The sequence below is a fragment of the Phoxinus phoxinus genome (assembly GCF_949152265.1).
Source record: "Phoxinus phoxinus genome assembly, chromosome: 18".
Classification (NCBI taxonomy): Eukaryota; Metazoa; Chordata; class Actinopteri; order Cypriniformes; family Leuciscidae; genus Phoxinus; species Phoxinus phoxinus.
Window position 1 is genome coordinate 2,118,451 of NC_136893.1, and position 15,050 is coordinate 2,133,500.

General features: G+C 34.4%; 2 protein-coding genes across 4 annotated transcripts in view; both read left to right on the forward strand.

Annotated features, from left to right (window-relative positions):
• The first annotated feature begins 626 nt into the window (after window positions 1-626).
• LOC306986375 (stress-associated endoplasmic reticulum protein 1) lies at window positions 627-9,706 on the forward strand. Its single transcript, XM_079589558.1, has 4 exons — window positions 627-878; window positions 4,583-4,658; window positions 7,156-7,888; window positions 9,225-9,706. Exons 1-3 carry the CDS (start codon window positions 795-797, stop codon window positions 7,194-7,196), a joined length of 201 nt encoding a protein of 66 aa, XP_079445684.1. The 5' UTR covers window positions 627-794; the 3' UTR covers window positions 7,197-7,888; window positions 9,225-9,706.
• A 721-nt stretch (window positions 9,707-10,427) lies between these two features.
• The window catches only part of camta2 (calmodulin binding transcription activator 2), a 43,490-nt gene continuing 38,867 nt past the window's right edge, over window positions 10,428-15,050 (forward strand). For 2 of the 3 annotated variants that reach the window (XM_079589561.1, XM_079589559.1), the window contains exons 1-2: window positions 10,428-10,480; window positions 14,505-14,605. In XM_079589561.1, coding sequence (XP_079445687.1) covers window positions 14,563-14,605 — 43 coding nt within the window. In that variant the 5' untranslated portion in view covers window positions 10,428-10,480; window positions 14,505-14,562. Of the gene's footprint in view, window positions 10,481-12,648; window positions 12,785-14,504; window positions 14,606-15,050 lie in introns of those variants that run through there. The other variant, XM_079589560.1, reaches the window with a different exon arrangement.

The following is a 15,050-nucleotide window of genomic DNA, read 5'->3' on the forward strand; positions in this document are numbered from 1 at the left end:
CTATATACATTTATATGTTACAAGTATGTTATATATAAATATAACCAATTTTTCTTAAATATATAGCTACATGATTGTGTGTGTTTTTATATATATAAATAATTATGCAGAGTACACACACATATATTATGCAAGCACAAACTTTTATTTTGGATGCAATTAATCGTGATTAATCTTTTGACAGCCCTAATTTAAATATTTTATTTAACTTTATTGAGAACATTATATAAAGAAATAAGGAAACAGTCACAATGTAGAACAAATAAGTGAAAAAGTGGGGCTTTCAAAGTGAAAATGCTTTCAAATCATTACATGTTTTCTGGGCTTTTTTTTTTTTTTTTTTGTTCCAAAAGATTTACATATAATTTAAAGTGATTTTTAAAATATGAAAAATTTGGTTTGCATTGAGCCCACTTCTTTTTATGTATATGGTATTTTCCTAACAAAATAAATAACTGTATAATATGTTATTCTTTGCATTCCAAATGGTCGTTTTGTGTATAAGAAAGCACATCAAATACACACATTTCTATCATACACTTCAGTTTTCTACCAATAAAGGTTTCTAAGTCTTCTTTCCAAAATAATCCTGAGTATCTTTCAAATGAACGCTTCAGTGGAGTGACGTAAGGAGGAGGCGGGGCCTGCGCCAGGGTCACGTGATACCGGCGCTGTGCAGCTCGAGCGACTGGAACGGAACCGAATAACCGCACACAAACCCGCTCTGTTTACCGGCCCAACGCGACGCGACGCGTTCCAGCAGCAGCAGCGGCAGCATCATCATCATCATCATCATGTCGGCGGTGCAACGGATGAAAGTAGCAAACGAGAAACACAGCAAGACGATCACACAGAGAGGACACGTGCAGAAAACCACGGTACGCGCGCTCCCGCGGCTCACAGAGACACAACACACGCGAACACGTAAAGTAATGCTCATTAAATGGATATGCACCCTACGCATATTTACACCAGCACAAATAGATGAACACAAATACACATTCACCACTAACAAAAAAATGCCATGTCTTTCGCTAGTATCATATTTTCTGAAATGTATCAGAAGTATGGAGCGATATTTGTGTCAAAAAGTGCCGACTGCTTCGTGCAATAAATTTGCCTATTTATACTGTTACTGCTGTTGTTTATTGTGTCGTTCGTTCAGCTTATTTTTATCCCTCATACAGTATGTTATTGTTTTCAGTGAACGTTAACGCATTTTACAGACACATCCATGCAAGTAAACGAATGTTTAGATTTATTTTTAAATGAGTTTTCTAAAACATTCAGATGCATTTATCTTTGTTACTGTATAAACGTGAAGAATTAATCTATATTTAATCTACGTGCTTTGTCATAATATTCAGAGTTTTAATTTAGAATGATGGTAAGAAAACTATGGAAGCTTCATTCCGCCACAGAATAAATCAATATAAAAGATAATTACGACTTTTTATCTCACAATTCTGACACTTTTTCTTGCAATTTTCAAGTTTACATCTAGCAGTTCTGACCTTTTTCTCAAAATTGCATATAACCTTACAATTGCCTGTTATAAAGGCAGAATGGTGAGTTTATATATCTATACTATCTCGATAATTCTGACTGTATTTCCCGCAATTGCGACTTTTTCCCCCCCAATTATGAGAGTTTATATCTTGCAATTCTGAGGAAAAAAGTCTGAATAGTGAGATGTAAACTCGCGATTATCTTTTAAGTAGTTTTTTTCTGTGTTGGAATCAAGCATCCAAAGAAAACTCATTAAAGAAATCGAAATGTTCTGTTTGTTTTGCGGGATATCTGTGAAATGAGTTTCAGAAAATAACAGTTAGTGCTGTGCGAATAATCACATTTTCAAAATTTCAACTTAAATTTTGGCTTCCAACAATGGCAGTGTTTTATTTTTACATTTGATTATTCAATTTCTGTAGTAGGCTATTAGTTGAATACTGTGGTGTCAGACTTGCATTAAAAGCTATTTTATTTGTATATATTCCTTTTTCTCTTGAATTTTTCCTATTGTTTATATTATATTACTGACGGTTCTTGAGGGCTATTTTGCTTGCATTAGTTAGCCTGGTATAGATAGAATAAAATCATTTTGACGATGCATTGTGATGCTGATGTGACCGATTCTGCATCGATGCAAAAAAAAGAAAGAAAAAAAAAGAATTAGACCTATCATATAGCCTATATATTAATGTGCTGTTTTATTGTAAATAATGTACTGTTTTTTAGGCTATTTTAATTTGAAAAAAGTTGTATTTGTTCTATGTAAGCAATAAGCATACTCTTTGTATATTTAATTAAAATCAGTTTATTTGTAATTAATACATTAATACATAATGACTATTTTTACATTTGATTATTCAATTTCTGTATTATTTCTTACTTGAATGCTACTGTTAAAAAATAAAGCACTGTTCATTTCATTTGTTTTTTTCCTTATATTGTATTTGTTTTGCCTTTTTGTAATTTGCATCTTTGTTCTTATTTTTAGTAACAAAAATAAAATAACAATAGGAACTATTTTGTGATTATTAATATAATTATATTTAGGGATGCACCGATATATCGGCCAATAATCGGTATCGGCCGATAATAGCAATTATTTTCACTATTGGCCATCTGCATATTTCTGATAAGAAACAAAGTCTAAGCTTCATTTTATCACAAAATTCAAACAATGGATTTTTTTTTATGCTCTTAAATGTAGGGTACGTAGTTTCTTACCATGAAAACTTTTTGTTATTCTGGTTGAAACTCTTCACATCCTGATAGAAATCCATAATAGAAATGGTCTAAATATTAAAACATTTACATATATCTTCTGTGGAAGTCTCAGGACCAAAATATTGTTGTCCAGTCATTGAGGCTATGTTTACACGGAAACGATCTGAAGAGAAAACGCAAAAGTGGCGTTGCGTTATCACTTTTTATTCTGCGTTTAGACGAGCGTTATGGGGGGTAAATCTGCGTGCATATGGTGACGCAAAAGTGTGTGAAATTCGATGTAGTGTGCACTCCAGGCGGCTAGGTGGCGATGTGAAGCACTGAAAGTGAAAGAGCCACTGACACAGTTTTTCATGTTTAATACGGTAAAGCTGCTGCTTTAACCCTCGGTGCTCTTCACGTGTCGCTCAAAAATGAGAGAAATTTGTAATTTTTTTTGTCAATGAAATTAATGCTATATTTTAGTTTGATAGTGTTTTGTCATTTTCCTGTACTGGCGCATGCCTGTGACGTAAACGTGACATCTTCACTGTCTAGCAGACTTTTGCGTTTTTACCCTTTAGACGGGAACGCGGCGGTGGAGCGTTTTTAAGATTTCCACTCTGGAGGGTGGTTTCACTTTTTTGCGTTTTTAAGCCCCTAAAACGCCGTCGCCGTGTAAACGAAAGGCACATCTGATAAAATATTTTTACGTTTTTTTCACCCGTTCTCGTGTAAACGGGGTCTGAGATTCTCTGGCAACACTATCAACGCCAGAATAAATCTGCAGTAGTCAGGTGGTACAAGTTAGAGCTCTGTAAGTTGTTTACGTTCATCATTATTGTAATAGTATGTGAGTGTTTTGGTAGTTTAACTCCGTCTCTCGTGATGCTTTGCAGACTTGAAAGACACAGAACAACTTACTGAAATGTACCATGTTTCATGTAATTGCTCAAACAGTGCTTCAATCGCGGAAAGACAATAAAAGTCAATAAAACAGCTTGTGAAAAATGTCACTTAACGTTGCTTTTACCTCAGGAAAGTTATCCAATGTTCACAGTTCGTTAGTTAGCTATAAAAACACTAGAGAGAAGCTTATTTACTGTTAATTATATATGCATGTTTTAATAAATTTGTCATGAAGACAAGTGTTTATGAAAACTGTAGCCTGGTATTAGTTTCTTTCTCTTGGTATCTAGAATTGTGAAATGTCACTGGTATCTAAAATTGTGATATAATAGCAACCGGCAGAATATACTTGATATATGTCGCTATCTTGATGAAAATTACTAATATAAGATTTTCTCCTATTCGTGTTAATCGTGATTACCATATTGACCAAAATAAACATGATAATGAATTTTTGCCATTATTGAGCAGCCTTAATAACAGCCGTAATATTTTGTATTCACCTATTATTATGCAAATTTTGGGATATTTGATATTGTATTAAAAAATGCTAGATGAAAACGCCAAGATGCGTATAATAAAACTGAGGAAGAAAACATTTTTGTCCAAAAAGAAGACATGCGCATAAACTACGACGGAAACACATTTAACGAATAAATCCCTCAATACGCAAAACTCACTTGACTTTGGCTCAACAGAGGCTGTGATTGGATAACTGGACTAACAAGCGGACCAATCGCATCGGAGCATCTCAAATGTTGTTTAGGTGGTCCTGAAATGCCTGAGCCAAACTTTAACAAGTTCGCAGTGACTGTCGACATGGACGAATGCATGCATCACAAAGCAGTCGAGTCGTTTTTGTCACAAAAGGAACCCCATACACTGAAACCTGTGCTGTGATTGGATGTTGAGCAGTAGATGTGATGAATCTGCAGTAAGTGAATGTGTGTTTGTCCTGCAGCGTGTGGTGAATGAGGAGAAGTCTCCGGTGGGTCCGTGGCTCCTCGCACTCTTTGTGTTTGTGGTCTGTGGCTCAGGTGAGATGAGAAAACGGCTCAACGCTTATTATATCAGTTACATGATGTGCTAATTCATAATCGCACTGAATCACATATATCATTATTTGTTGAGAAATGCTCCCCTCGAGACGTGGTGCTGAGCTCAGAGACGTCCATCTAATGCATGTTTACATTGGAAAAACAATAAAAAAAATCTATAATTTTATTTCAATCTATCGTTCTATTGCTGTATCTATCGTTGCATCTATTGTTGTATCTATCGTATCTATCATTGCTTGTATCGTTGCATCTATCATTGTATCGTTCTATCGTTGCATGTATCGTTGTGTCTATCGTATCTATCGTTGTATCTATTGTTGCATGTATCGTTGCATCTATTGTTGCATCTATTGTTGCATCTTTGTTGCATTTATTGTTGCATCTATTGTTGCATGTATCGTTGTGTCTATCATATCTATCGTTGTATCTATTGTTGTATCTATCGTTGTATCTATTGTTGCATGTATCGTTGCATGTATCGTTATATCTATGGTTGCATCTATTGTTGCATCTATCGTTGAATGTATCGTTGCATCTATTGTTGTATCTATTGTTGCATGTATCGTTGTATCTATTGTTGTATCTATCGTTGAATGTATCGTTGCATCTATTGTTGTATCTATTGTTGCATGTATCGTTGTATCTATTGTTGTATCTATTGTTGCATGTATCGTTGTATCTATTGTTGTATCTATCGTTGAATGTATCGTTGCATCTATTGTTATATCTATTGTTGCATGTATCGTTATATCTATGGTTGCATCTATGGTTGCATGTATCGTTGTATCTATCGTTGCATCTATGGTTGCATCTATTGTTGTATCTATCGTTGCATGTATCGTTGCATGTATCGTTATATCTATGGTTGCATCTATGTTTGCATCTATTGTTGCATCTATTGTTGCATGTATCGTTGCATCTATTGTTGTATCTATCGTTGCGTGTATTGTTCCATCTACCATTGTATCATTGTATCGTTCTATCGTTGCTTTTATCGTTGTATCTATCGTATCTATTGTTGTATTTATCGTTGTATCTATCGTTGTAAATATCGTTGCATGTATCGTTGCATGTATCGGTGTATCTATCTTTGCATCTATCGTATCTATTGTTGCATGTATCGCTGCATGTATCGTTGTATCTATCGTATCTATTGTTGCATCTAACGTTGTATCTATCGCATCTATCGTTGCGTGTATTGTTGCATCTACCATTGTATCGTTCTATCGTTGCATATATCGTTGTATCTATCGTATCTATTGTTGTTTTTATCATTGTATCTATCTTTGCATCTATCGTATCTATTGTTGCATGTATCTTTGCATATCTATCGTTGTATCTATCTTATCTATCGTTGAATGTATCGTTGCATGTATTCTTGTATCTATCTTATCTATCGTTGCTTGTATCTTTGCATATCTATCGTTGTATCTATCGTTGTATCTATCGTTGCATGTATCGTCATATGCTATTATTTATTTCATTTGTGTAAACTGTGGTATTGTCCTTTTGTGATTATTTTGTGCTGCTGTCTTGACCAGGTCTCTCTGGAAGAAGAGATAGTAATATCTCAATGCGATTCTCCTGGTTAAATAAAGGATAAATAAAATATATCGTTGCATCTATTGTTCTATCTGTTGTATCATACAATCTTTGCATCTATCGTTACATCTGTTGTTGCATCTTGCACTCTTGACGTCGTTCTATCATTCTATCATTCTATCGCCGCATCTATCGTTGCATCAAATAATAAAAGACAACATACAATAAGAATACTTCATAAAATGATATTAATAATATAATTACTTGAATCCAACCAGGCATTTAGATGTAACTTGAAGCTTTAGTTGCTGCTTGTGCAGTTAGTGTTGCACGCCAGAACACAGAATCCGCTGTTGTGGGAAACATTATATTGGTTTGTTGTTTCCACACTAACTTTGAATATGATCCAGTAGAGATGCTTTATCTCAGATCAAACTTTCCACCTGCAGGAATAATGCCATGGTGTTTATTTACATCCAGTCTGATCTGTGTGTGTGACCATTCAGGACATTTACATGTTGTAAATAATGCGACTGTTGTTTCACAGATCTTACATGTAAATCCTATGGCTTTCAACAGCTGAGAATATCTTTACTGATTAGATTGAACCTTTAGTGTGCGTACGGTGTGTATCACATCAATAATACACAGATGTTTCAGTGATCAGTCATACAGTTCATTGCCATTATACACACCAATATGTTTGTCCAGTATTCAAGAGTCATTAAAACACACAGTGTTCGAATCTTCACTGCAAAAACAAAATATGCAATGCTTTCAGTTGTTATTTATGTTCTTTTTAATCATGCAACTAATAAAATATGATCTTTCGGGTCACATGTCTTGCAAAATGTGCAGTTTGCATTGCTCTTGTGATGTGAACAGGCTTTAATATGTATTAAATATTAATATTATCTCTCTCTTTCACTTTCAGCCATCTTTCAGATCATCCAGAGCATCAGGCAGGGAATGTAGACGCCGTCCGAAGCGCTCGCACTGATCTTCCATGGAGACGATTTCTTCTTCGGTTAATCTGTTCGTTTTTGTTTACAGCTGATGTGTGTGTGTGTGTGTGTGTGTGTGTGTGTGTTGTGAGGATTTTTTGTGTTCACCGGTTGGACCGTCTCAAGCATGACAGGGTTTTACGATGCGTGTAATTCTTCTTTGTGTCGGCTGCTCCTCAGGACGCTCTGATTTTAGTTTTATTGTTCAGTTTCCACTGATTCGTGTCGTTTCCAAGTAAACGATAGCTACGTTTCCATCCAAAGTGGCGAATTTAACTTGTGCGCTAAATTGGAATGTCGCATTAAAACATTTGCAAGTTAAAGCAGCGTTTCCTTCCCATGTGTTCAAGAGAACAGAAACATCACGTACTGGGAAATTGCAGCGAAATAAAAATGTAAAAATTTTCCTCCATCATGACGAGCGGCAGACGAAACGCAAAAATGCTGCGATGCGATTGTTCCGCTGGTTAATCCGGTCATCCAATCACAGCCTCTGCTGAGTTTGTTGTTCCTAATCGAGGGATTTATTCGGTAAATGTGTTTCCATCGTAGTTTATGCTTATTAGAGTTTTATTTATAGTTATATCATATCGGATAAAACATTTATCCACCTCAGTTGAGCGCTTTTTTGTTTTTAAATGCGCATTTTTAGAATTTATGCGCATTACTACGGAAGAGGATTAGGGCCAAGTAATAATAAAAAAAATAAAACCATCTCGAGATTAAAGTCATTATAATGCGAGATTAAACTCGTTAAATTTCAAGAGAAAAAGTCGAAATACAATCTTGAGAATAAACTCATTACATTTCGAGAATAAAGTCGTTGTGTTAATAAATGCCGTACGGTTTTAATTTATCATAGCTGTCCATATGCCAGAGTGCATTATTTGGGCCAGCGCAAGTGTACTGGCGTCTTCTCAAGCGTCTCCTTTGTCGAAGTTCCACACGTTTGTGTACAAGATTGTATATTTCGACTTTGTATTTCAACTTTTTTCTCGAAATTTAGCGAGTTTTTTCTCGAAACACAACGACTATATTCTCGATATTTAATGAGTTTATTCTCAAGATTGTATTTCGAGTTTTTTCTCAAAATTTTACGAGTTTATTCTCGAAACACAATGACTTTATTCTCAATATTTAATGAGTTTATTCGCAAGATTGTATTTCGAGTTTTTTCTCAAAATTTAACGAGTTTTTTCTCGAAACACAACGACTTTATTCTCGATATTTAATGAGTTTATTCTCAAGATTGTATTTCGAGTTTTTTCTCAAAATTTTGCTAGTTTTTTCTCGAAACACAACGACTTTATTCTCGATATTTAATGAGTTTATTCGCAAGATTGTATTTCGAGTTTTTTCTCAAAATTTAACGAGTTTTTTCTCGAAACACAACGACTTTATTCTCGATATTTAATGAATTTATTCGCAAGATTGTATTTCGAGTTTTTTCTCAAAATTTAACGAGTTTTTTCTCGAAACACAACGACTTTATTCTTGATATTTAATGAGTTTATTCGCAAGATTGTATTTCGAGTTTTTTCTCAAAATTTAACGAGTTTTTTCTCAAAACACAACGACTTTATTCTCGATATTTAATGAGTTTATTCTCAAGATTGTATTTTGAGTTTTTTCTAAAAATTTGGCAAGTTTTTTCTCGAAACACAAAGACTTTATTCTCGATATTTAATGAGTTTATTCTCAAGATTGTATTTCAAGTTTTTTCTCAAAATTTAACGAGTTTTTTCTCGAAACACAACGACTTTATTCTCGATATTTAATGAGTTTATTCTCAAGATTGTATTTCGAGTTTTTTCTCAAAATTTAGCGAGTTTTTTCTCGAAACACAACGGCTTTATTCTCGATATTTAATGAGTTTATTCTCAAGATTGTATTTCGAGTTTTTTCTCAATATTTAACGAGTTTAATCTCGCATTATAATGACTTATCTCGAGATGGTTTATTTTTTTTATTATTGCTTGGCCCTAATCCTCCTCCGTACATTTCGGCATTTCCATCCAGCCGTTTTTTTTTTTGTGTGTTTTTTTTAAATGTGATATCCCAAAATGTGCATAAAAATATGTGGAAGGAAACGGCTATTTATGAGATTTTGTATGAACTCAGAGAAGTGTGTATATTCAGACATCAGTAGCCATATGAATCTGTACCTCCGTCTCTTACAGGAAACTGATGCTGTGTAAGAATGATTTTATACAAATAAAAGATATTTTCTCTATCGGCACTGTGTTTTACTTTTTTTTTTTTTATGCCATGGTTTGTCTATGAAGTAAAGTATATTTCCAAAAGTATGTGATTCTGACTAATTGTTGGTTTGTCATTTCTGAGGTAAAATCTTTAAAGTGGACAGGAAATTAAAATTAAGCTATTTGCTAAATGTACGTTATACATACACACATATATATTAGGGCTGTCAAAAGATTAATCGTGATTAATCGCATCCAAAATAAAAGTTTGTGTTTGCATAATATATGTGTGTTTACTGTGAATAATTATTATGTATAAATAAGCACACATTCATTAAGAAATATTTGCAATTATATACATTTATATAATTTACATTATATATAAATATTTTATATATAAATATAACAAATTTTTCTTAAATGTATACATGATTGTGTGTGTTTTTATATATATAAATAATTATACACAGTACACACACATATATTATGTAAACACAAACTTTTATTTTGGATGTGATTAATCTTTTGACAGCCCTAATATATATATATATATATATATATATATATATATATATATATATATATATATTATGTTCTGACCTCAAAACTCTATAAAATAGATAATATTTTATATTATTTATATAAAATATTTCTTAATTATCCCTCTCTTTCTCAATTTTTCAATTCAATGAGCTTTATTGGCATGACAAATTGTACATTGTATTGCCAAAGTATTTATATGAGTGTGACAATTAAAAAAAATGAACAAATTAGAAAACAGGCGTGGGAATACAGAGGAATAAATAAATAAGTTAACAATATATGTGCTTTCAGCGGTGTGTGTGAGTGTGTGTGTGAGTGTGAGTAAATTGGCGCTTCACTGTTTCTCTCTCTCTCTCTCTCTCTCTCTCTCTCTCTCTCTCTCTCTCTCTCTCTCTCTCTCTCTCTCTCTCTCTCTCTCTCTCTCTCTCTCTCTCTCTCTCTCTCTCTCGCCCACCCCCCGGTGACGTCAGTGGTGTGAAGAAGAAGATGGCGGCGCTCGTGAAGGCGGAAGGTAAGTGTCGGAATCCGTTTCTTTTACGGTGACGCGTTGCTGTCAGCGCGCGAGCTGCCGTTAATCAGAACCCGTTCGCGCGGTTCGATTCGGTCCCGGTGCGTGCGTGTGTTTCTGTTACTCCTGCATTAGTGTATCGTGTGTGTGTTTTTATCCCGTCAATCAGTGTGTGTATGTGTCAGTCCGGGGCCTTGGGGTTTGTCATATGTATTTATGTTTATGAATAAAATAATTAAAGTCATTCAGATGGTTTCGTTCGGTCCGGTCTGCGTCGACAAGCCTGTCTCTACATATAGTGTGTGTGATTGGGTCATTATGGGTGTGTGTGTGTGTGTGTGCAGGAAACGCTGCGTTTATGGCTCTTACAAAAATTATTATCATATTTTTGTACACGGTCATGATTTTTCCCTGTATTATTGTCTAAATACTATGGTAATAATTCAGTAGCAGGGTCTGATACAATAGTAGCCTACAGGTATTTTTCTCAACATCGTTTTATTTTGAGATTATGGCATTAATAAACAACGGTCATTTGGCCAATTAACATTTTTCATCATCTAAAATTTACTGACATTAATACACATTCATATTATATAATTTGGATTACATGTATGGATTACATCATATACTCTGCTGTCTGCATATCACCATCAACATTACATTATGTTAAAAGGAACTTATTAATCGTTATTAGGTCATAAATATTAGGTCATATCTGATGACCATGTGACTGTGTTTCGTGTGTTAATCAATTGGAGGCGGGGCTCTGCTGAATCTAGAGTGCTGATTGGAGGAAATGTTTGTTGTGTTGATGTTGTTGTTTGAGGAATCCTGTAGGATTTTTTTTGTGAAAAAATTTGTGAAACTGATATTACGGTTTATAATCTGATTGATTAAACCACAGTTAAAAAAAAAAAAAAAAAAAAGCCTGTGATGGAACATTGATTTCTATATCAATGCAATATTGTTTGCAAATGATACAATATTTGTTTTGTAAATAAAGGTGTATGAATATTTTGTATCCCATAATATGAGTCAGCCACAATTACGCCACTGAAAATGTTAATTTTCTAAGTTTTACATGCGGTGATGTCTGTCAATCCAAACTAAAGTTATGTTTATAGAACATATTTACATGTGAATCTCATCTATTCTGAGCTTTTTATTTATTTACAGAGTTTAGAAGTGGCCATGTTGTTTTATTATTAATATTAAAATAATAAAATTTCAGCATTCCACATGTTTTATGAATGTACTCTTTTTATCTAATGAATATCCATGACTTTCCAAGTCGTTCCTGATTAAGGATAAGGATGTTTACTAGGGATGCACCACGATATATCGGCCACCATATCAGTATCAGCCAATAGGCTATATGTTAATTTTTAATGTTGTCGTTATCGGCCTGATAAGAAAATTAAAGCTGATAAATAATGTATTATTTCCTTCCGCTGAGACTCTTCAGATGCGCACTGTTCAACATGATGGATTTAAAATAGCTTGAAATATGATTGGAATCGCTTAAAAACAGGAAAATACAGTAAAGTGCAACATGTGCAGTCATATCGGCTACATACAATTATGAGAACATTATAATTGTGTGTTTGGGACATGGATTTTACTGATCAGGCTCTCAAAAATTATATACAAATTTGGATTTAAATTTATCGGCCGATATATCGGTTATCGGCTTTCAAATATAAAGAATGATCGGTTATCGGTATCGGGCAAAATGTTAATATCCATAATTATTACAGATAATTTTACTCTATAATATGTTTTTATAGCTTGGCATAACTAGTTAATGTGCATTATTCATTATAAGCTTATTTGAATTGTCCTTTTGTCATCATAGTCGATCATAGAGAAAGCTTACGATGCTTTTTAGGAAACGCAGAAATGTTGATCAATGTAATAATTTGAGGAACCTCTTTGAAAACATTACTTTGCTGTATAATTTGGTGGCACAGATATTAAACAATTCTTGTTTTTTTGTGGCACATAAAAAGTGTAAAAATTAAATGTTGCTTAATCATTCAGCTCTGGGTTTGGTGTGAACGTTTGTCGATTCGCTCCGGCTTCTAAATGTAATGTTTTATGTACTTATTTAATCAGATCAAATGGGAAGCATTCAGATATCATCAGGACACGTTACACAAGAGATCATGAATACTTCTGTCTGTGTGATCGAGTGTGTGCTGGGTTCTTGATGAGTGTTTGGATCAGAACCGCTCGCATCTCAAACCATTAAACCAGCAGCACTGAACTCACAGGGAGGAAATACAGCAGTATTATATAAAAGAAGTGAGTGTGTGTGTGTGTGTGTGTGTGTGTGTGGGTGTGTGTGTGTGTGTGTGTGTGTGTGTGTGTGTGTGTGTGTGTGTGTGTGTGTGTGTGTGTGTGTGTGTGTGTGTGTGTGTGTAAAAACTGTGAGAGTATATTTGATCACCCACTGCTGTGGTTACTAGGCAACACAGACGGCAGATCCAGAGAGAGAGACTTTCTATAAATTCATTAGCATTCTAGTTTTGTTATTTATTTTAATCCTATTTTTAACGAGTATAGCTTTTATTTTATTTTTCTATATAGATTTATGTATGTGTAGTCTGTCTTGTTACTGCAAGTCCTGTGTTTGTATATTGTTACTGACAATAACAACAATAAAACTGTGGTGATAGACAGACAGACAGACAGACAGACAGACAGATAGATAGATAGATATATAGATAGATAGATAGATAGATAGATAGATAGATAGATAGATAGATAGATAGATAGATAGATAGATAGATAGATAGATAGATGGATAGACAGACAGACAGACGGATAGATAGAGACAGACAGACAGACAGACAGATAGCTAGATAGACAGATAGATAGACAGACAGACGGATAGACAGACGGATAGATAGAGACAGACAGATAGATAGATAGATAGATAGATAGATAGATAGATAGATAGATAGATAGATAGATAGATAGATAGATAGATGGATAGATAGACAGACAGACAGACGGATAGATAGAGACAGACAGACAGACAGACAGATAGATAGATAGACAGATAGATAGACAGACAGACGGATAGACAGACGGATAGATAGAGACAGACAGATAGATAGATAGATAGATAGATAGATAGACAGACAGATAGATAGACAGACAGACGGATAGATAGACAGACGGATAGATAGACAGACAGACAGACGGATAGATAGACAGATAGATAGATAGACAGAGACGGATAGACAGACAGACAGACAGACGGATAGATAGACAGATAGATAGATAGACAGAGACGGATAGACAGACAGACAGACGGACAGATAGATAGATAGATAGATAGATAGATAGATAGATAGATAGATAGATAGATAGATAGATAGATAAACCCTAGACTTACATATACAAACTAGTGATGCACCAATATGAACATTTTGGCAGATACCGATAATCCTTTATAGTCTATTTGAAAGCCGATAACCGATATATTGGCAGATAAATCTAAATCCGAATTTTGATATATTTTTGAAATAGTCTGATTACAAAAACAAGTCTCACCAGATCTTCTAGAACAAACACGTCATGTCAATGCCGATATGACAAACTTGCGCTGCACGTTGCATTTAACTATATTTTCCTTTATTTAAGTGATTCCAATCATATTTCAAATTCACAATTCAAAACCACCATGTTGAACAGTGCACATCTGAAGTGTCTCAGCTGAAAGAAATAATACATTGTTTATCGGTTTTAATATATCGGCCAAATTTTCTTATCGGGCCGATAACGATAACATAAAAAATATACATATGTCGGCCGAAACCGATATGGTGACCGATATTCTGTGCATTCCTAAAGCAACACAAATCAAGTGCATGCGTTTAGTAAGCCGTGTAATAATGAAGCTTGTATTACAGCCTCTTATGTGCATGTTTTCTCTCTCTGTGTGTGTGTGTGTGTGTGTGTGTGTGTGTGTGTGTGTGTGTGTGTGTGTGTGTGTGTGTGTGTGTGTGTGTGACAGTGTTGCAGTTTAGTCCCCCCTGGATCGTGTGACTGCCCTCTGCAGGCTGAAGGGGTTAATGAACTTCACCATGAACAACAAGGACACCACGACAGAGTCAGGTCAGGCTCTCACACACACCTTTAAAATATTCATGCATGTCCACTAGAGCTGCACGATTCTGGAGAAACTGAGAATCAAGTGGGTAAAAAAAGAAAAAGAAAAGAGATTATGATTCTCCCGCGATTCTGAATCGAAAACTAAACAAAATAACGTAATTTACTAGATTTTCTGACAAAATGTAAAAAATATTGAATTAGTTACTCACTCATAAAGACTTTCATTACTGGATGAATCAGTGTTTTTAAACAAATCTATTGAGTGAATGATTCAATGACAAACACATGTTTTAACAGTCACTTGTCGCCACCTACTGGTGTAACGATGTAATGATACAACCTTTATTTGAAGCGTCAAGTTTCTATTAAAAAGTGATTTCCTCTATTTTGATCACTACTGTAGACATCAGTGTTTATATCCGATCTATAAACTTTTATCTTAGTACTT